The following is a 21,403-nucleotide window of genomic DNA, read 5'->3' on the forward strand; positions in this document are numbered from 1 at the left end:
GATGAGCAAGTGGAAAAATAAATGCAGCATGATGGACCAGCCCTTGCTAGTATAAAGACAATATGATATTTAGGTATGTTCGGTTAGACAGAGATACAGATTGCACGCTGCTCCATAAAAATGCGTGCCCAACTTCAGAAGTGATATTCTGAAGCACAGCCTTCTTAGTTGTGGTGCCTTGGCTCTTTTTACTTTTTAAGGTGTTATAGAAAAGCTGCTTTATTTTCTTTTGCTCTAAGTCAGGCATCTTCAAACTGTGGCCCTCCAGATGTTTTGGCCTACAAGTCCCATGATCCCTAGCTAACAGGACCAGTGGTCAGGGATGATGAGGAATTGTAGTCCAAAACATCTGGAGGGCCGAAGTTTGGGGATGCCTGCTCTAAGTGAAACTTAGTTTTCTTAAAATAAAATTTCCAAGCTGCCACTAAATTTAGCCTAAAGCAAAATTTAGGCCAATTAGGAGAATTCTGCTCAGGTGAAACAACTACCAGCATAGTAATTACAAAGAAAGCTGAAGATAACTACTGAAATTAAGAAAAATTATCAGGGCTTCATATGTCTTTACAAATAGGGTAGGTGATTGTTGTTTTGACCCTGGAAAATGCAAAAATCATAATAGATTGGTTTGATTTCTGAGGATAGGGTTTTCACAAGATTCTTACTTCAGGCTGAATGAAAAGGGAACTAATTCTCAGCTGAGCTTCCTTCCTGAAAGAAGAGCCCTTTAAAAATGTTAATGCTTATAATGGCATACCTGCAAAAAAAAATGTGTGCCTGCATAGCTGCTACCTGAGCATGCACTGTACATCCATGGCAATATTTTGATGTATCTCAGGAGGACATTTCTGCCTAGGACTGGCTGTGCTCACAAGTAGATAGGAAGCTTGACAAACTCATTACATTTGACCTCATCAACCAACTTGTAGGACATTGTTCTAAAGTATTTCGTGTGTTTGTTTTGCTGAAAGGGTGTATCAGATACACACGAATGTCCCTTAAGAAGAGATAACAATGCTACTTTCCCCATTTGATAGAGGCACATAACTGAATGTTTGTTCCAGAGCAACTTTAAGTCAGCCAGTTACCTGAATTCAGGGCTTGTGTATGCTTTGATTCTGTGGGAGCACAGAAAAGCTGCACAATGTGGAACTGATGGTAGAATTTGGCTTTCTGAGAGTTAAGCTTTTGTTTTAAAGCAGTGTGGCCAGGAGTGTAAATTCACTGCCTTGTATTGCCCCTTTCTGCTATCTGTGACTCACAGAAGCAGAATAAATAATCTGAAGGAAGTGAAATGTCAGTTACAGTGTAAGGTTACTGAAACTACACAAAACTCTTTGTAAATAAATGGCCACAGCTTGCTGACAGGCCGTCCTCGGCATAATTTTAAAGGTAGCAAGGCATGGTTTGAATGCACATGATGTAGCTGTGCTAAGGAGATCTGTGTCTTATTTATTTTTTATTGATTCAGTCATTAAAATTTCTATCCCATTCTTCCTCCCAAAGCAGTCCAGGGTAGCACACAATAAAACAGCCGAAGAATACACATTTTTTTAAAAAAACAAAAAATAAATTAGGAAAAACAAGCTGAGCTTGAACCCTGGCAAGACGGAGGCACTGTGGCCGAGAAGCTGTCTTGTCTGAGAAATTGGTCAGTTGCCTACCCTGGATGTGGTTGCACTCCTCCTGAATGAGCAAGTTTGTAGTCTGAGGGTGCTTCTAGATTCAGCTGTCACTGAAGGCTCAGGTAGCCTCAGTGGGGAGAACTGCCTTTTAACAACTGCAACTGGTATGACAGCTATGGCCATTCCTGGATAGGGGGAGCCTTGTCACAACAGTTGATGCACTGGTTTCTTCAAGACTGGAATACCTGTACTGCAATGCTCTCTGTGCGGGGCTTCCTTCGTGCTTGAAGTAGAAGCTGCAGTTAGTGCAGAATGCTGCAGCATGATTGCTGACGGGAGTGAGGCCTTGGCAGCATATAACACCTGCACTTAGAGATCTGCGCTGGTTGCTGATTTGCTACCAGGCCAGGTTCAGGGTGTTACTATTAGTATATAAAGCACTTAACAACTTGGGACTCGTGTACCTATGAGATCATCTTACCTCACATGTGCCCACTCAACCACTTCCATTGGCAGAATTGGCACTACAACAGGTGCCACATAATACCTGTTTCGCATTTGTAAGAACCCAGTAATTTAGTGTGACAGCACCTACACTTTGGAACTCCTTGCCTATTGATAGAAAGCAGGCACCGTCACTGTACTCTTCTCACCTCCTAAAAACATTCGTGTTTAGATAAGCCTACCCAGATGAAAATTGAGGTAATTTTTATCTGTTTTAGTATTTTAACTTCTGCATGCTTGTAAGTATATGGGCACAACTTTTTCCTGATTTTATTGTTTTACCTTTTTGAAATCTGCTTTGAGGTTTTTAACAATCAAGCAGTGTACAATTTTTTAATAAATAAACAATAAAACAAAAACAATTAAATATGCTCATAGGTAATAAGTTTAAGGTTACTGGGGACAGTATATTTCAACCATCAAATGCCTGGGTGAACAGGAATGTTTTAAAATTCTTTTTGAATGTTAACAAAGGGGGAGAGAGGCACATGTTGCCGGGAAGGGTATTCCATAAATAGGGAACTGCCATCAAAAAGGACTTGTGCAGCACCAAGGGCTTATCCAGACTTCTGGTTGTCCCTCTGCTTTCCCCCAGGGAAACCTGATCTTTGCCAGTGAATTGGAGCAAATATGGATTGGGTTTTCCATGGATTGATGTTTGCTCTGACTCAGCACTAAAAAGTGGGTTTTCCTAGGGAAAGTGGCAGGACAAATAGAAAACCACTCAGACCTCAGCCTAGAAAGCAATGGACAAGCTGGAAACTGCCTGGACCCATGCTTTCTAGGCATGAGACAAGTGGAAGTATGGATGAGCATCAACTATGCATCGCCCAGTGGCAGTACAAACACATGGTCCCATCAGGATACCCCACTCATCAATCTAGGAATTGCACTCTGCCCTAACTGCAACGTTTAGACTGCCTTCAGGTGCTATGTAGAGCACATTTCAGTAGTCTGCGCTGGAGGTCACTGGTGATATTGTAAGTTTCTGCAAATTCTCTGTCCACTGTCTTCAGTTCCATGGAAGAAAGGCAGCAGTAAAATAAATATGTAAAGGATCACAGAATCACAGAATTGTAAGTGGCAAGGGACCCACTTACAAGTTATCTAGTCCATAACTTGTGCTCTTAATTAGAAGCCTGTATTCCAAAGCTCCTGAAACAACCAAGTGAATACTGTTTGCCAAAATGTCTTGCTATTAAAAGATGTACTTTGTGGTGCTAAATGCTAAGGCTAGGTGAAATTCCCCACCCAACCCCCACACTTGTTTGGCTCAGCATTACTAAATATGTATCTTTAGTAAAGGTAAAGGGACCCCTGACCATTAGGTCCAGTTGCGGACAACTCTGGGGTTGCGGTGCTCATCTCGCTTTATTGGCCGAGGGAGCCGGCGTACAGCTTCCGGCCACCTGTCCCAGCACTGTTTACTCTTACAGCAGTTTTTTAGGGTCTCACACCATAGGTCTTTCGCACCCCAACCCTTTTAAATGGAGTCTAGGGATTTGGTTTACATTTAAAGGTGACTCTATCAAATTACATACACACTATCCAAAACAATATGAGAAATGAAACCCAGCTATCTCTTTGAAATTTGCACTACAGTGGTGCCTCGCTAGACGAATGCCCTGCTAGACGAAAATTCCACTTAATGAAAGGATTTTCTGATCGGAGGTTGCCTCGCTATAAAATGAGATTTTCTATGGCCACCGCTTCATCTTGCGAAGCGTGGCCATAAAAACCTCCGATCAGAAAATCAGGGCATTCATCTAGCGAAAGGGGAACCAGCTGTAGCAAGGGAAGAAGGCGGCAAAGGAAGCTCAGCTGAGAGGCGCTGACAGCTGTCACCGCCTCTCAGCTGATCTCCCTTTGCCTTCTTTCCCTGCTGCAGCTGGTTCCCCTTTGTGTTCCACTGGTCTCTGCCCCAGCAGAGACCAGCGGAACACAAAGAGGAACTAGCGGGGGAGGAACTAGGTGTCCGCCCGCTTGCCTTTGCCGAGGCGGCGCTTTCTTGGCGAAGGCAAGGGGGCGGGCTAGGTAGGTGTCCCCCGCTTGCCGGCATGGAGCACGGTTTCGGAGGTCTCCGAGGTCGCGCTCCATGTCGGGGGAGGCAGGCAAGACGCGGCGGCGGGGGAATGTCTTCCCCCGCCACCGCGTCTTGCCGCGCACAGCCGGCATGGAGCGCGGTTTCGGAGGTCTCCCGAAGCCACGCTCCATGTTGGGGGAGGCAGGCAAGACGCGGCGGCGGGGGAACGTCTTCCCCCGCCACCGCATCTTGCGCACAGCCGGCTTGGAGTGCGGTTTCGGAGGTCTCCCGAAGCCGCGCTCCATGTTGGGGGAGGCAGGCAAGACGCGTGCCTGCCTCCCCCAACATGGAAGGTCTTCCCCCGCCGCCGCTTCTCGCCGCTTCTTGCCAGCATGGGGCTTGGCAGAGGTGGGGGAAAGGTGCAGGATCGTTCCTTCGCCTTTCCCCCACCCCGCCCGTCGGAGCCGGATCCGACGAAGCTTCTGAAGCTTCGTCCGATCCGGCTCTGTCGTTGGCAGCAGCGGCACTTGCTCTCTTGGCTCGGGGAAGCGCCTGCCTGCCTTCCCCGAGCCAAGAGAACAAGCGCCACCGTCGCCACCAGTTCCCCCCGGAGCCCATAGGAACGCATTAATTGACTTTTAATGCATTCCTATGGGAAATGGTGCCTCGCTAGATGAAATTTTCGTAGGACGAATTGAGTCCTGGAACGAATTAATTTCGTCTAGCAAGGCACCACTGTAATCTGAATTTTCCAATGAAGTCATCCAGTCAAATAGTTACAAAAAATAACTCTGTGAAGCGCTGTGTGGAGCAGCAGGTGGTGAATAACAACAAAAGCCACAAATTTGGGCATAGATCCCTTAATCACCCAGCCTGCCTACTGGGTGATCTGTTGTTAGCTGACAGTTGAGGATTAGCTGGTGTTGGGATCCCCCATGGCATGAACTACTTCTTGTGGTACCCATTAGGCCAGTAATAGAGGGCTCTGTGGCCTGTTAGCCTGACTAGGTTTCGGGATAGAAAGTGCTGCCTACCAGAATCCTTTAAGTGGAACCTCCTATTGGATGGGGCTGGGTGCCCCTTCCTTCTAAGGATCCAGCCAGATGCTCCAATGTGTCAATTGCTCCTCTCTCCCCTGCTGCACCCGGCCACAAAATGGGCCTCCCTGATAAATTGGGGAATGAAAGAATGTTTGGGGGAAAATATGTATAAAAATAAATATATATTTGGTGAAATTGCTTGCAAATATGTGTACATTATTCAAAACAGTGTACAAAAATGTGTTTATTAGGAGAAATTGGCACTAAATTGCTGGTTAATTTTTATGAGGTTTTTTTTCATTTATTTTTTTAATTGCAGGTTGCTGCAGAATTGTGGAGAACTGAATTTAAGGCTAGAAAAATGAGAAACTAAGAGAATAGATTGACATATCTTTGCATCCCTAATTGAGACACCAGATTTGAACCTGGAACTTACTGCGTTCCCAGCACGTGCTCTATCACAGACATATGAACCATCTTCATTGAGATTACAATATAACAAACTAATAATAATATCCTTCACCCTTATTTTTAGAAATAATTCCCACCCCCTGTTAAGCATACTAAGTGTTCTCTAGGGCATTGTTAAGAAGGACGCAGCTGTAAGCTGTGATGTGAGGAGCCACTTTCATATGGAAAGGGGGGAAATAGTGTGTGTGTGTAGAAAAGACTGGGTGGGTTTTATAATGCATTGTTTTTCACACTATGTTTTGACTATTGCAGGTGCTGTGCATTATAAATGCAGTACAAGTTTTTCTAAAGAAATCACATACACAGTAGGCTACACAGCCAGCATTAACTGGCCAAACTAGACACAAACTGCTTTTAAATTACAATTGGCTTTAAAGTCCATCCTGTATTGGACCCCCTTCAGAAAAAAACAAATAAACTAGTACTAAAGTCCCAACTGCATGATGACTGCAGAAATCTGCTTACTTTAAATCCACCCTCTGAGTGTTTCTGAGTGATGATAAATTCCAGAATTTTGACTTATGATAAATAAAATGAATAGCAGATGAGGAAAAGATGTGGCTATCCCACTCATCCTGGATGCAGTATTATTACACTTCACAATATATAAACCAGAATCTGTTTGCAGTGTAAATGATCTGCATTATACACATATCTACATGCTGTTAATTCCATGTTAAGCCCTTGAAAGACAAAGACAAATCTAAAGCCTCTTTTTAAGAAGCCATGTTATTTGTTCCTGAAAGTTACTGCTTCCTATTAGGATTAGGACCTTGAAGGATATTCTCAGTAGGAATATCCTTGAAGTAAAGACTTGCTCTACAGAAACCTAAATATGCTCTCTACTGCAGACCCAACAGTGAGTTAGTTCCCGAAATAAACTCCCATACATTTCAAGAGTCCCAATCCTTGTATTCTAGAGAGGAGAGCCCCCAGCAGTGGCCGACTTTGGGCTTTAAAATTTCAGCAGCATCCTGTGCAATACCAAAATTCAGCAACCCCACCACCACCACCTCTCTCCTTCTGTTGTTCATCACTGTTGCAGTATCCTCTGCAGCACCCTCTTGGTTGGTGCCCAGTACAGATGAACCAATTGGATCCCCCACAAAATAAATCCACCTAGATAGCTCATTTGGTTAGAGTATGGTGTTGATAACCTTTACAAATTATTGGTGAGCCAGCAGAAGCAAACTGGGTTTCTCCATTTTGCCAGAGAAGCTGATCAAGAAGTGTATATTGAACGTCACATAAGAAAATAGTACATTTGTCTTTGATAACTGTGATAAGTTCACCTCCTTGGTAATAAAGTAAAATTATTATTATTATTACTGAATATGCTCACTAATTTGTGGAATATGTGTTTAAAAATTGGTTACTTAAGTAAGTTTTGAATTAGGCTGTGCTCACTGCTGTACATTCTACTAGATTTCAGCAAGCACCACTTTAGTATTCACAAGCAGAAAAAAAAAGTTTGAACAGAGAGATAATTTCTATAAGAGCCATTTCTGTGGCCCAAGGCATAAAGGACCAAATGACCATAGAAAATAATAATTCCATGTTCATGGGAGGTATAGCAAAATTCTGCTTGTGGGTGTCATTGTCTTGGACAGAGTTGTTCTTGTTCAATATTGCATTGACTCTGGACTCATCAGAACCAGGAAGCAGTGACCATAAAGAATAACAACTTGCCATGGAATCAGCGGTAGCATGGTTTACCAGTGCCCAGGGTGCACACTGTGCTAGGAAGGTGGGGTGTGGAGGGTGAACGGAGCTCACCGTACCAGCCCAGCCCTTGTTGTTGCTGCAACCCCCTACCAGAGTCGCATGAGGCTATGCTGCCCATGAGAGGGGAGCCCAGCTGGCTGACAGGGCACTTGGTGGATGACTCCCCCAACGCCAGACAAAACTGCTTTTTTCTATTCAAGATTGTTGGAAAATTCAGGTATGACATTCATTTGTTAGAGGCAGACCAAGTCACTGACTCTGGTGTCCGTGGTCCAGGTGAAACATAACTCTTATATAACCATATATTCTCTGTTCAACGACAGATTTCTTTGGCTTGCATTAGATCCAAAGACAGCAGATAAGGAGGAGACAAACAAACCACTGGGAACCACTTTTGACTGGGAAGGGCGGGGTATAAATATTATTATTATTATTATTATTATTATTATTATTATTATTATTAAACCAGCATCATGGTTTTTTCTCATTAACTCACTTTTCAGTCCAAACACAAAATAACCAAGCAGCACCTGATGTGCCATAGACTTTGGAGAGGCAGAGGAGCAGATTTGGAGCTAATAGTGAATAGTGTATATGCATGCCAAGCTACTTAATGAGCTATGCTTAACTTCCAAATTAAGTGTTTAGTTTAAAAGGATGAAAGTGTTTAGTATGGGAAGATGAGCAAAGTATAAATAAGGTGGGCGCAAGTACATATCTTTGACTCGTTCCATGTGTGGATGAAAGTACTGCAAATAGATTACCATTGTTACCACAACACAGGTGACTACCACTTACAGGTACATGGGAGTTATATTCTGGGGGCCTTGCATGCATAAAGGAAAAGCCCATAAGTGAGGAGAACCCCCTAAAAAGCCTCTAAATCAGGCATCCCCAGACTTCGGCCCTCCAGATGTTTTGGACTACAATTCCCATCTTCCCCGACCACTGGTCCTGTTGGCTAGGGATCATGGGAGTTGTAGGCCAAAACATCTGGAGGGCCGCAGTTTGGGGGTGCCTGCTCTAAATGCTTGTTTTTGTTCTGCTGTGCCTCTGGTCTTTTCAGTGCCGAATAAATTTAGTTACTTTATATGTGCTTTGATTCCCCCCCTTTTTTTCTGAAACTGAGCTTTTTCCTTGCTTTGGATTTTACCTTTGGTTTTGGGGGTTCTTTGTGAATTACCATATACTGTATCACTTTGCCTCCCGTCTTCAGTTGGTTTTTTGTACCTTGGCTGAAGGGGTAAGTTCCATGACTTGGTTCCTTTTGTGGCTTTACATTCCCCTCACCCCCACCCCCACTTTTGCCAGATTATCAGAGTAGGGAACCAGGGTGCTTTAAAAGGCACCAGAAGCACTTTTTTCTTTTATACCTTTGCCTCCAGATCGCCAGAAAGGGCAGGGAACAGTGTGTCCAAGCCCACTGCGATACAGCTTTGCACCCAACAGCTGTTGAACGGGGTTGTGTGGCAGCAGTGAGAGCTTCTGCACACCATTTTGGAGTCCACAAGTTCTTTTTTTTAAAAAAAAAAAGCCTTTTAAACCTTTATTTATGGAATTTGGTTCACTAACATCCCCTTTAGGCTCTGGGAAGGGTCTCCTCATGAGCCACGAGGACTTTCCAGGTCTCCCACAATTTCCAGGTTTGAATTGAATTATTTATTTGTTTCCCAGTACTACACATATCTGCGGTCACACATGAGTTGATTGCACGTTAAGTGAGGGTATGTCTGTATTGTTAGGTTGATGTGCTTTGATATAAGCTTGGCTCAAGAGCAACTGTCTCTTCCTTTTTTCTTTTCTTTTTTAAAGAGCAACCGTCTCTTAACCATAGTAGTCTAATTCAGTTTGCTCTATAATCTCTCACAGTAAATAAGACCAAAGGTTGCTTTTAAATCAGTGCAGGCTGTCTTCCTTTGGTTTTGTTTTATTACTCTGCCAAGTATGACAGTACTAGGCAGCAATCTTGTTTAGAGTGACCTGATGTAAACACCATTTGCTTTCACCCAAAGTTATTATGGTCACTATGTTTTATTGCATGGAAAGCTGGCACAAACATTTTATGTAATAGATCTTAAACACACAGGGCATTAGGGTCCTCTTTGGGGTCTCTGGATTCATCTTGTAAACTTCAGACTATAGTTTTCAGATCACTATGAGAAATTATGTTGAACTAGATGGGCCATTGGCCTGATCCAACAGGCTCTTCTTAGGCTGGCAGTGATACCTTTTCCAAATAATAATGATAATAATATTAATTTATTATTTATACCCCGCCCATCTGGCTGGGTTTCCCCAGCCACTCTGGGCGGCTTCCAACCGAATATTAAGAACAGTACAGTGCCTCAGGAGATCACAGATAGATGTGACTGATCACAGGACATCATGTGTTGCTAGATAACCTACTGAATGGCTGTTAAACAGAATAAGGGGTAAATGTGTGTGTGGTTAATGAATAGAAATTACAGTGAAATTTTACCTACCTGTGCAGTGCGTGAAATGGCAGTTTTTCATCTAAGCCTTTAAACCATATCACTTGGATATCTCCCCATTGCTCTGTTCAGCATCTGAATGTAGAAAAAGCCTGCGAGGTATGAGTTTGGTTTTACTGAGACCTAGTTACAGTAATTGAAATATGACTCATTACCACCTGAGCTTTGACTTGGAATTGCAGGGGAGAAATTTAATGACAGATAGCTTTTGAGCTATGGGTTCTGTTTTGCAGGCTTTAATGAGATGTGTAATTGTTCCTAATCAGATATCTTTTCCTCCAGTATTTTCTTTAAAGCTGCTTCATTTCCCGCCATAAAAAAGGCAATTACCCATTCCTTCCATCAAAGTTAAAATAAATAAATGATTATTTCTAAAGAATGATATTAAAAAGCCCAAGCCTACTCTTTCTCGGTGGTAATATTTAGACATTTGGCTTCCTCCAAAAAACTGCCTTCACTCTGTCATGAGGAACAGCAAATTTATAAACTGAAAAATATATCAATAACCAGAGTTAATGAATTGAAGATGCCAATGTTTAAAAACATATCTGAATAATGGCTAGCTATTTGAGGTTTATTCCAGTATTGTAAAGAGAGACAGTGGGGCTGCTTTTCTGGGAAATGTTTCTGAGGTAATTTGCTTGGTTAAAGTAAGTCACAAAAATGTACTGGCTTAGATATATATGTAACACACAAGTAAATACCAATATGGATGCATACACCGAGGACCACGAAGTTGCTGTTTTTGTTTTACTAACCTTTAGCAATTTCTTTGCTGACTCCCTCACCTTCATTCTGAATATCTCTTAAATCAGTGACTTCAAAACTTTCAACCTGTGCTTTAAGACTGAAAGGTGCCACCAGACTCCTTAATAAAAATGTCTTGTCGCCTTAAAAAAATGCTTTACTTGCCTAGTTAAAATATGCAGTTTTCAACATTTTTTGTTTATACCGTAGTAATTATACCCCACCCTTTAGCCAAAAAGGGTCTCAGAGCAGATTACAAAAACCAAATAGCTATTGTTGATTTGTTTCTCCACTTTGAAACAGTATTCCATGCAAGTGTAGAAGAAAGCCACACTTCACACTTATTTGATGGAAGCCTAGCTATGTGAGTAAATCAGGCTAGTTTTACATGCAATGAACCACCTATAGTAGTAGGTGGTCCTGTGAATTCATTGCTCTGCTCCTTCCTTTTCTAAGATTCAGCCACCTACCGGTACCTTTCCATCTTGGGCTCTTGCTCCTCCCATTCCCTTTGGTTACTGTCATGCTATGATGAAGTTAACACCTCTCCTTTCCCCCTTCCCCAGGTCTGAGGGCAGCCTTTCTAAGTTCACACACCGGTTATCAATTAAACAGAAGCAGGAGAAGCGAAGGAAAGCTGAGTATGCCTCAGCTGAGCTGTCTGCCTTCCGTCCCAGGTCTCTGAGCATTGAATGGTAAGAGATGCAGTGTTGGGCTCAGGACAGAATAAAATCATACCACATGCATTGCCACACTTTGACCTTTTTGCCGTTACACTTTTCTATGCCAGGGAGAAACCAGCACATTTAAAGCAAATTGAGTTAAAACTGTTTGCCCATATAAGAATCCATCTGAGGGCAAGTCACATTTAAAACAGCAGGCACCCTTGATGCATCTGCAAGTGATCCTAGTGGAGATCAGAGATGCACCTAGTGTGCAGAGATGCATTTCTCCAAATAGATATGTGCCTTGGCCAGTAGTGTCCCAGGGTGTTAACAGGTGCATGTCTGCATTTCACGTGTTCCAAAAAGGAAATGGTAAACTCTGCAAACTCACTCCAAGTCAAACCACAGGACCAAGATTAACAGGCCACACAGTCAGAAGCAAGCTAAACAAAGAGTTGATTCTCAGAACTGCTTTGTAGCAGAATGCTTAATTTTTCAGTCTGTTGCTTCACATTCACAGCATGTGGATCATCTGAATCATTCATCACAAGTACAGACTGCAGTTTGGCACATGGCTGCTCAGTTCAAACTAAAAAGGTTCATGATGGCATGCCAAATTGCAATTTGTACTTGTGATGAACTGTTCAGAGGATGCACTCACCATCTTAAGATTTAGTCCAAGCTGTAAAATAAAACAGCTGGGCATGTTCAAAAACTTCTTCATACAATCAAGAGTCAGAGGATATTACTGCACAGTTCATATCACATGAAAACCCTGACTATTACAAAAAAAATAAAAAAAATCCTTAGATCCCTTAGCCACACCACCTAGCAACAGCCCTACTGTGACACAGTTATTTATTTAGATTTAAAGGAGTGGTAAGCTAGAATCTGATAACTAACTCTCTTCTCAACTCACATAACCTCATCTAAATTTTACAAAGATAAAAATGGAAATCAGTTTATGAATAGTTATCCCTGGATTGTGTGGATTTTCCCAAGCTTAAAGCAAAGCTGGGCCTTGATCAAGTCCAGGATGAGGAAGAAATTCAGTGTTGGAGGCCAAAACAAAGAGGCAATGTTGTGAAGCCAGCACACAATTTGGAATAAAGTAGAAAATGGACAGCAAGTCATGAAGGAGGGACTCAGGACTGGAACAAAACAAGCTCAGCAAGGCCCAAATGAGGAAGAAAGTTGTTCAGGCAGGTGAGGGTGAATGACAAGTTTCTCTCTTGTGATATTTTAGACCAGTGGCACACAGTTTCCACTGAAACGGTAACTAGGTACATCTTTATGTCTTCCCTCCCTTTCCATAGCATCTTAAAAAATCTTACCCATATCCTTCCCTTCCCCAACTTTACTCCACTTCATTGGCTGCTGCTTGCAGAAGACAGAGAAACATGGAATGCTATAATATCAAGTAGGACTCGACTGGACATTTTGGTCAACCAAAATTTGGCCCAAATTCTGGATGTTTGAGGGGAAGCTGCAGCAAAAAAACCTCTCCCTATCTATCTATCTATCTATCTATCTATCTATCTATCTATCTATCTCTATTATTAAATGTGTATATCTTCATCCAAAGACCACAGGGCAGTTCATAACATTAAAAGTACAAAATAAGAACACAAAATACATAATGGAACAAAAACCAATACCTCCCTCCCATAAACACATATTTGATTTCAAAGTTCAGACAGTGGCAGTGGAAGCTTCAGGAGGTGGAATTTCAAGGGGGGAGGTGAAATGGAAGTGGTCTGAGGGCTCCTCCCTATTAAAAAAAAGAATTTTATTTAAGAGCCACTTGGAATGGCTCTTATCTTTAAACAAAAATGCTTCTTAAGATGGGATGGGGGAAGAGAAAAACCTTTGACTACCTCATAACTCCTGATCACCAAATGGCTTTCTCTCTATGGGTGTCACCTAATAGCTCGCTCCTTTTGTAAAGAAAGGTCCAAGGAGGTTAGGGGGTTTTGTCCAGCTCTAAAATCAGGACATGCATAAGTTCTATTAGTGATTACAAACACAAAGTTAAATAGGTGTCCACTTTTCAGCAGCAGCCATGTGTATAACATCTAGCTTGGCCCTTTGTAATGCCCATAATAACAACTATACTGTTAAAGATGTTGGATTTGAAGATTTCCTTAGTCTATAGGTGGCATAGATGGCCTTTGGTTCTGTGAATGGGACAGAATTCTAGCCCTTACCCAAAGAATCCCCACTTCTTGCATGGCAAGGGAAATTTGATTTGTTCCAATGTAAAATTTAGAATTTACTGTTGCTTAGTGTGATGGTGGTGGATAGCAAGCCTACTTGTTAGCATGTGAGGAAGTCTCTGGAGTTAAAACACTTCTGAGGTTTGCTTCAGTCAGCAGAGTTATTCCTGCCTACCCTGTTAGTCCATGAATTGATATCTAGCCTGTGCAGCAGGCACGCTCCGGGGCTCATGTGGGAAGTAAGTGATGAGTGCTAACTATGTAGGATAGATGTAGTGCCACCAAAACTTTTAATGAAGACACATTCTACTTTCTGAGTGAACAAGCCCAAACATTCTACAGCAAAGGTTGACTATAAAGCAAGGGGCCTCCAAATCTTGCCCATCATTGATACATCACTGGATGGGTTGAAGAGCTGAAAGTATATGAGACACTTTACTGGTAGAAGGGGCAGAGGAACTAGAGACCAAATTGCAAACATGCGCTGGATTATGGAGAAAGCTAGAGAGTTCCAGAAAAACATCTACTGTTTCATTGACTATGCAAAAGCCTTTGACTGTATCGACCACAGCAAACTATGGCAAGCTCTTAAAGAAATGGGAGTACCGGATCACCTCATCTGTCTCCTGAGAAATCTATGTGGGACAAGAAGCTACAGTTAGAACTGGATACGGAATAACTGATTGGTTCAAAATTGGGAAAGGAGTACAACAAGGCTGTATATTGTCTCCCTGCTTATTTAACTTATATGCAGAATTCATCATGCGAAAGGCTGGACTGGATGAATCCCAAGCCGGAATTAAGATTGCCGAAAGAAATATCAACAACCTCAGATATGCTGATGACACAACCTTGATGGCAGAAAGTGAGGAGGAATTAAAGAACCTTTTAATGAGGGTGAAAGAGGAGAGCGCAAAATATGGTCTGAAGCTCTCAACATCAAAAAAACTAAGATCATGGCCACTGGTCCCATCACCTTCTGGCAAATAGAAGGGGAAGAAATGGAGGCAGTGAGAGATTTTACTTTCTTGGGTTCCATGATCACTGCAGATGGTGACAGCAGTCACGAAATTAAAAGACACCTGTTTCTTCAGAGAAAAGCAATGACAAACCTAGAGAGCATCTTAAAAAGCAGAGACATCACCATACCGACAAAGGTCCGTATAGTTAAAGCTATGGTTTTCCCAGTAGTGATGTATGGAAGTGAGAGCTGGACCATGAAGAAGGATGATCGCTGAAGAATTGATGCTTTTGAATTTTAGTGCTGGAGGAGACTCTTGAGAGTCCCATGGACTGCTAGAAGATCAAACCTATCCATTCTGAAGGAAATCAGCCCTGAGTGCTCACTGGAAGGACAGATCCTGAAGCTGAGGCTCCAATACTTTGGCCACCTCATGAGAAGAGAAGACTCCCTGGAAAAGACCCTGATGTTGGGAAAGATGGAGGGCACAAGGAGAAGGGGACGACAGAGGACGAGATGGTTGGACAGTGTTCTTGAAGCTACGAACATGAGTCTGACCAAACTGCGGGAGGCAGTGCAAGACAGGAGTGCCTGGCGTCCTCTGGTCCATGGGGTCACGAAGAGTCGGACACGACTAAATGACTAAACAACAACAACTGGTAGGTTCCCCAGCTATATCCGGGCTCATTATTTCCCCACCCCTTCTGTTGCCTCCTGGGAGAGCATCATTATAACTGACAGCTCATCAGAAATTTGTCATACATACCTAATTAATATAACATCATTATTATGAGAAGAAGCAGTGAAGCCTTGTGGTTAGACTACTGAGCTTAAAAAAAAAGCCAGGGGTTGAAAGATTAAGAAGCCATCACCACTGGGATGCCACTTTACAATATCTTTTAGTACATAACAAATGATATTATTGGTCTTCTCTTTCCTCGAGTAATCTTCTTCCCGATTGGAGCTCTGTCAATAGAGCTGCCTGACAGCATCTTCAGACTTGTCTGGTCTGCCACTGCCTTTAATCAATGTTTGGACAGGTGCAGGTTTCTCCATATCTAGAGTGGGAGCAAAGTGCTACATGGAACCCCAGTTCTCTTCCTACTAAGAGGGCTCTCCAGGGTCTGGGTCAGCCATGATCCTGACAACTTTATATGTAAGCCACTCCAAACTCTCTGGTGAAAGGTATGGAAACAGGAGCAAGTACATGTTCTTCTGCTGAAGGATGTGCTCTGGTTCCTCCAAAGTTTTGCTGTTCAGCTGACACATGTGTTTTGTAAAATGAATACTCATATACTCTGTTCATTAGCCCCCAACACCACTTAGTTCTTCCCCACTCATCAGAGTTCCTTGTACAGCCTCTTCCATTGTGAAGCAGAGCTGTTTTCCCCCTCAGATTGTTCTGAGGGAGAAGATGGTACATGTTCCCAAATGTACTAGGTGTTCACAGCTAGGTCATTAATAAAATGTGTGTGTTTATGGTGGTAAGTTAATAAAAATAAATAAGGAGGTGGTTCCTATTGTAAGTTGCCCCATCTTTTCTTTAATTTCAGCCTTGACACTTAGCAATATTGAAATATGCACACACATGCAGTCCCACCCCTGTAGCTCTATAAAAGGGTCTATTCACAAATCACTTATTTTTAGTATGGTCGCCACTGGAGTCAAAGGGACTATATCAATGTAAGCAGTCCGTGACACACCTTTCAGTTAATTTTTTTCCCCTATGGAGCCTTTCACATAAACAATTTATTCATTAAATGTTGCCCTGCTCTCTTAGGTAGATTAAGTGTGTGTCTCATTATTCCCCATATGGGAATTAAGACATATAGAGATGGAAGCTGTTGATTTTGACAGACAAAAACCATACCTAAGGCCTAGTATTCAGTGATACCAAACATGTGTGATGCCAATAAAAGCTGAGAATTTTGGCATTTCTGAGGACCTCCAAGCTCAGCATCCCCCAAACAATACCGAATTTTGCAGAGACAAGTGAGCATTAGAATCATAGAATCATAGAGTTGGAAGAGACCACAAGGGCCATCCAGTCCAACCCCCTGCCGAGCAGAAAACACCATCAAAGCATTCTTGACATATGCCTGTCAAGCCTCTGCTTAAAGACCTCCAAAGAAGGAGACTCCACCACACTCCTTGGTAGCAAATTCCACTGCCGAACAGCTCTTACTGCCAGGAAGTTCTTCCTAATGTTTAGGTGGAATCTTCTTTCTTGAAGTTTGAATCCATTGCTCCGTGTCCGCTTCTCTGGAGCAGCAGAAAACAATCTTTCTCCCTCCTCCATATGACATCCTTTCATATATTTGAACATGGCTATCATATCACCCCTTAACCTTCTCTTCTCCAGGCTAAACATACCCAGCTCCCTAAGCCGTTCCTCATAAGGCATAGTTTCCAGGCCTTTGACCATTTTGGTTGCCCTCTTCTGGACACGTTCCAGCTTGTCAGTATCCTTCTTGAACTGTGGTGCCCAGAACTGGACACAGTACTCCAGGTGAGGTCTGACCAGAGCAGAATACAGTGGTACTATTACTTCCCTTGATCTAGATGCTATACTCCTATTGATGCAGCCCAGAATTGCATTGGCTTTTTTAGCTGCTGCATCACACTGCTGACTCATGTTAAGTTTGTGGTCTACCAAGACTCCTAGATCCTTTTCACACGTACTGCTCTCAAGCCAGGTGTCACCCATCCTGTATTTGTGCCTTTCATATTTTTTTTGCCCAAGTGTAGTACCTTACATTTCTCCTTGTTAAAATTCATCTTGTTTGCTTTGGCCCAGTTGTCTAATCTGTTAAGGTCATTTTGAAGTGTGATCCTGTCCTCTGGGGTATTAGCCACCCCTCCCAATTTGGTGTCAACAAATTTAGTTGTATTTCTTCAAAATGTAATTTCAACACTGCTCCCCATGTTACAATCTTGGTAACATCTACACATGTAGCAAAAAGAGGTGGTCGAATTATGAGGTTGTAGAGTGGACTATACCAGTGCAGTTGGGGAATGACATGGTTGCTCAGTGCTCCTCCACCAAAGGCACAGGCATGCTCTTGTGAATCTCAGTGTGGACAAATCACGGTGGGGTGTGTGAAAGTGAGTACATTTTGGAATGTGGGGATTCCTTTGTTTACTGAGATAAGGTATTTTGATAAGGCATTACTACTCAAAGCCCACCCATTGAAGTCATGGGAATAAATTTTGCCAATTTGTGACAAGACTACTACATGCAAATAATTCTGGTGGCCCAAAAATAGGTATTCTGAATGCAGATTTCCTAACTGCTATCAAGCTGTTTCCAACCTACCCTTTCTGGATATGATTATTGAGTTATAACCTATCCAGCTTCAGGCACGCTTAAATGCTGGACATTTTCTGGATCCATTAAACACTGCACTTTATCAGTGACTGTCACCTTCAGAATAATATTGGTAATAGCACCCTGCTGATGTGTTAGACCTTTTTGTGACCTTTGATGCCATTGATCATGAGGTATTAGTCACTTCACTGTGGGGCCTAGCAAGAATTTGTGGCACTACTCTAGTGTTAATCTACTTATTTCTAGCAGGGTTGTGATAAGCAATTGCGTATCTTCCCTGTGGAATCCCACTATAGATATATGGATCATTCTGTGCCAATTTCACATGGGTTGATTCATAAGCCTGTTGTGACCCTCCTCTGCATTTACCTGGATTAAAAAAAGAGGAGAAATTATATTCCAGTCAGCACATTAGTCAGTGATGTGTTGAATGGGTTAGTTTCCGAGCACAATTCAAAATGTTGGTGCTGACCTTTAAAGTCCTAAACGGCCTCGTATACCTGAAGGAGCGTCTCCACCCCCATCGTTCTGCCCAGACACGGAGGTCCAGCGCCGCGGGCCTTCTGGCGGTTCCCTCATTGTGAGAAGCCAAGTTACAGGGAACCAGGCAGAGGGCCTTCTCAGTAGTGGCACCCGCCCTGTGGAATGCCCTCCCACCAGATGTCAAAGAGAAAAACAACTACGAGACTTCTAGAAGACATCTGAAGGCAGCCCTACTTAGGGAAGCTTTTAATGTTTAATAGATTATTGTATTTTAATATTCTGTTGAAAGCCGCCCAGAGTGCAGATGGGTGGGGTATAAATAATAATAATAATAATAATAATAATAATAATAATACATTATTATTATTATTATTATTATTATTTATAGTTCACATTGGAATTCACAGAAATAGAATTGATCAAGCATTCCTAAGTTCCATAGAATTCTGCAACATGTTTCCATACACCCCTTTTTAATAATCCACATATAAGCAACTGGATGTGGTTATACAGCAGTTTGGAGTTTGTTGTCAACATTCACTATGCTGACATGGCACTGGCTTTGCAGCTGCAGGCATAACATAAGATGCTGGTTTCAGTGTATTTGTTGTAACATTAATGTTCTTGTTTGTGTGCATGTGCTGTTTTGTTTTTTATGTTATTTATTTAAAAGATTTATATACCACTCCTTAAGTGAAAATTATAAATGTGGTTCACAAAATAGCATTAAAATACAATACAATAGAAAACAAAAAACAATAAAACCAATTTAGAAAATAACAATCAAATTACTAAACACCCCAACATCATATTTAAAAAGCCGACTGGGGATCAAAATGCAGAATAAATTTTGACAAATTTTCTGAAGTGTGAGAGGAAAAGGCCAAAATTGCAGGTGATGTTAATCGTGTGGTTTGCCCCTGAGTGTGCTAGCATGTGTGAGAGAGGGATCTGGACCCTGGGGTGGGGGATTTAGCCATTTGCCCATACTATGTTCCCAATGCAGATTGGTTGGTTATTCTGAAAGAATAATTATGCACTTGAGGCAAACCCTGTGATTTAATGTCACTTGTAGTTTGGCCTTGAATCTCCTGAAGGGAGGGGATTTTTGAGCCTAGGTGCCATGACCAAGAGTGCTCTGGATTTTGTCTTGGGGTTGAACAGGCCTCTGAACCTGGCTCTCTCATCTCCAAACACTACAGTCTTACCAATTGCACCACAATTCTCTGGAGGTGGTTGGTTGGAGGATGGATGGCGGCTAACGGATTGAGGTTGAGTCCTGACAAGACTGAGGTGCTGTTTTGGAGGGACGGGGGTAGGTGGGTATGGGGGACTCCCTGGTCCTGAACCAGGTAACTGTGCCCCTGAAGGACCAGGTGCGCAGCCTGGCAGTCATTTTGGACTCCTAGCTATACATGGAGGCACAGGTTGGACACCAGCTCCCATCATCCCTGACCAGTGGTCCTGCTAACTAGGGTTGATGGGGATTACAGTCCAACAACAGCTGGAGACCCAAGTTTGAGAAACACTGGATTATACCGGTAGTGTCGGTTTCTTTGGGGCTCTGTTTATTGGATTTGAAGACAATGCATTCTACCCAAAGTGTGCAAAGCAGAGTTCTTCTGGGAGGCATCTCCCATGCTGCAATTTTAAGTATAACAACAACAATAGTAATAATAGTAATAATAATACCCTGCCCATCTGGATGGGTTTCCCTAGCCACTCTGAGGAGCTTACACATATATAAAACATAGTAAAACATCAAATATAAAAAACTTTCCAATACAGGGCTGCCTTCAGATGTCTTCTAAAAGTTGTGTAGTTCTTTATCTCCTTGACATCTGAAGGGAGGGTGTTCCACAGGGAGGGCGCCACTACCGAGAAGGCCTTCTGCCTGGTTCCCTGTAACTTTGTTTCTCTCAGTGAGGGAACCACCAGAAGACCCTTGGAGGAGGACATCAGTGTCCGGGCTGAACAATGAGGGTGGAGACGCTCCTTCAGGTATAGTGGGCCAAAGCCATTCAGGGCTTTAAAGGTCAGCACCAACACTTTGAATTGTGCTTGAAAACATGCTGGGAGCCAGTGAAGATCCTCACTCACGCTCTCAGATCTGGTCAAAATCTCAACAAGCATCAACCCACATTTTCAAGCCTGTGCCCTGTCAAAAGTGGAACATTAAAAGGAGCTTGTCCCTCCTGGGGTACAGTGACTGTTTTATTTAGCTAGTGCAGCACACTAGCTGCACTTTGAAAAGTGAGGAAAACAGCTTTTTTCCCCTCGAAAGTTTAGCATTAACTATACACTAAGTCTGCCGAATTCCTCTTGTAAAAAAAGAAATGGGGGAAAATGGCAGGGAGAGACTTGAAGTATTGAGAAACACTTATTTCACTCATATGATATTTACTAAAATAAGTACTTCATTATTAGACTTTTCTTAGCTGCCCCTCCCCCCAAAAAATCTGGTTCCACAAAGTCCTTACTGTTAGGTACATATGAATATGTTGTACCATCTCAGACTTTTGGTCCTTCCAGTGTTCTTGGATCTTGCCTTTGGCAAAGGCAGTTACTTAAATTTCCAGAGGCCAGATATTCAAGCTGGTTGCTAGATGAATGTGTAGGAAGATAGACATGGGAGAGGGGTCTGGGTTTTTTGTTTGTTTGTTTGTTTGTTTCTAAAAATATTGCAAAGCAAAGATGGCTAACTTTTTTTGGCCTGAAGGTTGATTAAAGGTTTGCCATCCCTCCAAAAGCTGCATGCTTTTAAGAGTGGTTTTGGCCAAGGTGGATCTGTCTACTCACATGTGCTCACAGATGCATGCATACTGATGTGTGGATTTTCAATTTTAATGTAAGAATAAAATTGTAATCACTCCAGTTCATAGGGCAGGCAATCTCTCAATTTGGTCTTTCCTCCATATGGAGGAAGGGGTGTTCTGAAAATAGAGGGGCTGGATATCACCCCATTTTCATGAATAGATTATTTCCTGATGTAGTTTGGATTTATGGCACCAATTCCTCTTTGCAGGGCTCATGGACTGCTTTAGATGGTCCAACACCAGGAACTAGTGGAATTCCTGAATGCTCTTAGGCTTTTTTTTCCAGTGCATAGAGCAGACAATCCTTTTG

The 21,403-nt window shown here is 42.5% G+C and overlaps 1 protein-coding gene across 5 annotated transcripts in view; it reads left to right on the forward strand.

Moving 5' to 3' along the window:
• LOC118092933 (ankyrin repeat and fibronectin type-III domain-containing protein 1) overlaps nt 1-21,403 on the forward strand; it is a 366,474-nt gene that overhangs the window by 275,238 nt on the left and 69,833 nt on the right. For 3 of the 5 annotated variants that reach the window (XM_035131606.3, XM_088657341.1, XM_060282582.2), the window contains one exon: nt 11,191-11,319. The exons of the other annotated variants lie outside the window; for them this stretch is intronic. In XM_035131606.3, coding sequence (XP_034987497.1) covers nt 11,191-11,319 — 129 coding nt within the window. The remainder of the gene's footprint in view (nt 1-11,190; nt 11,320-21,403) is intronic. 5 annotated transcript variants of the gene reach the window in all.

The sequence above is a fragment of the Zootoca vivipara genome, chromosome 13 (genome assembly GCF_965207765.1).
Source record: "Zootoca vivipara chromosome 13, rZooViv2.hap1.1, whole genome shotgun sequence".
NCBI lineage: Eukaryota > Metazoa > Chordata > Lepidosauria > Squamata > Lacertidae > Zootoca > Zootoca vivipara.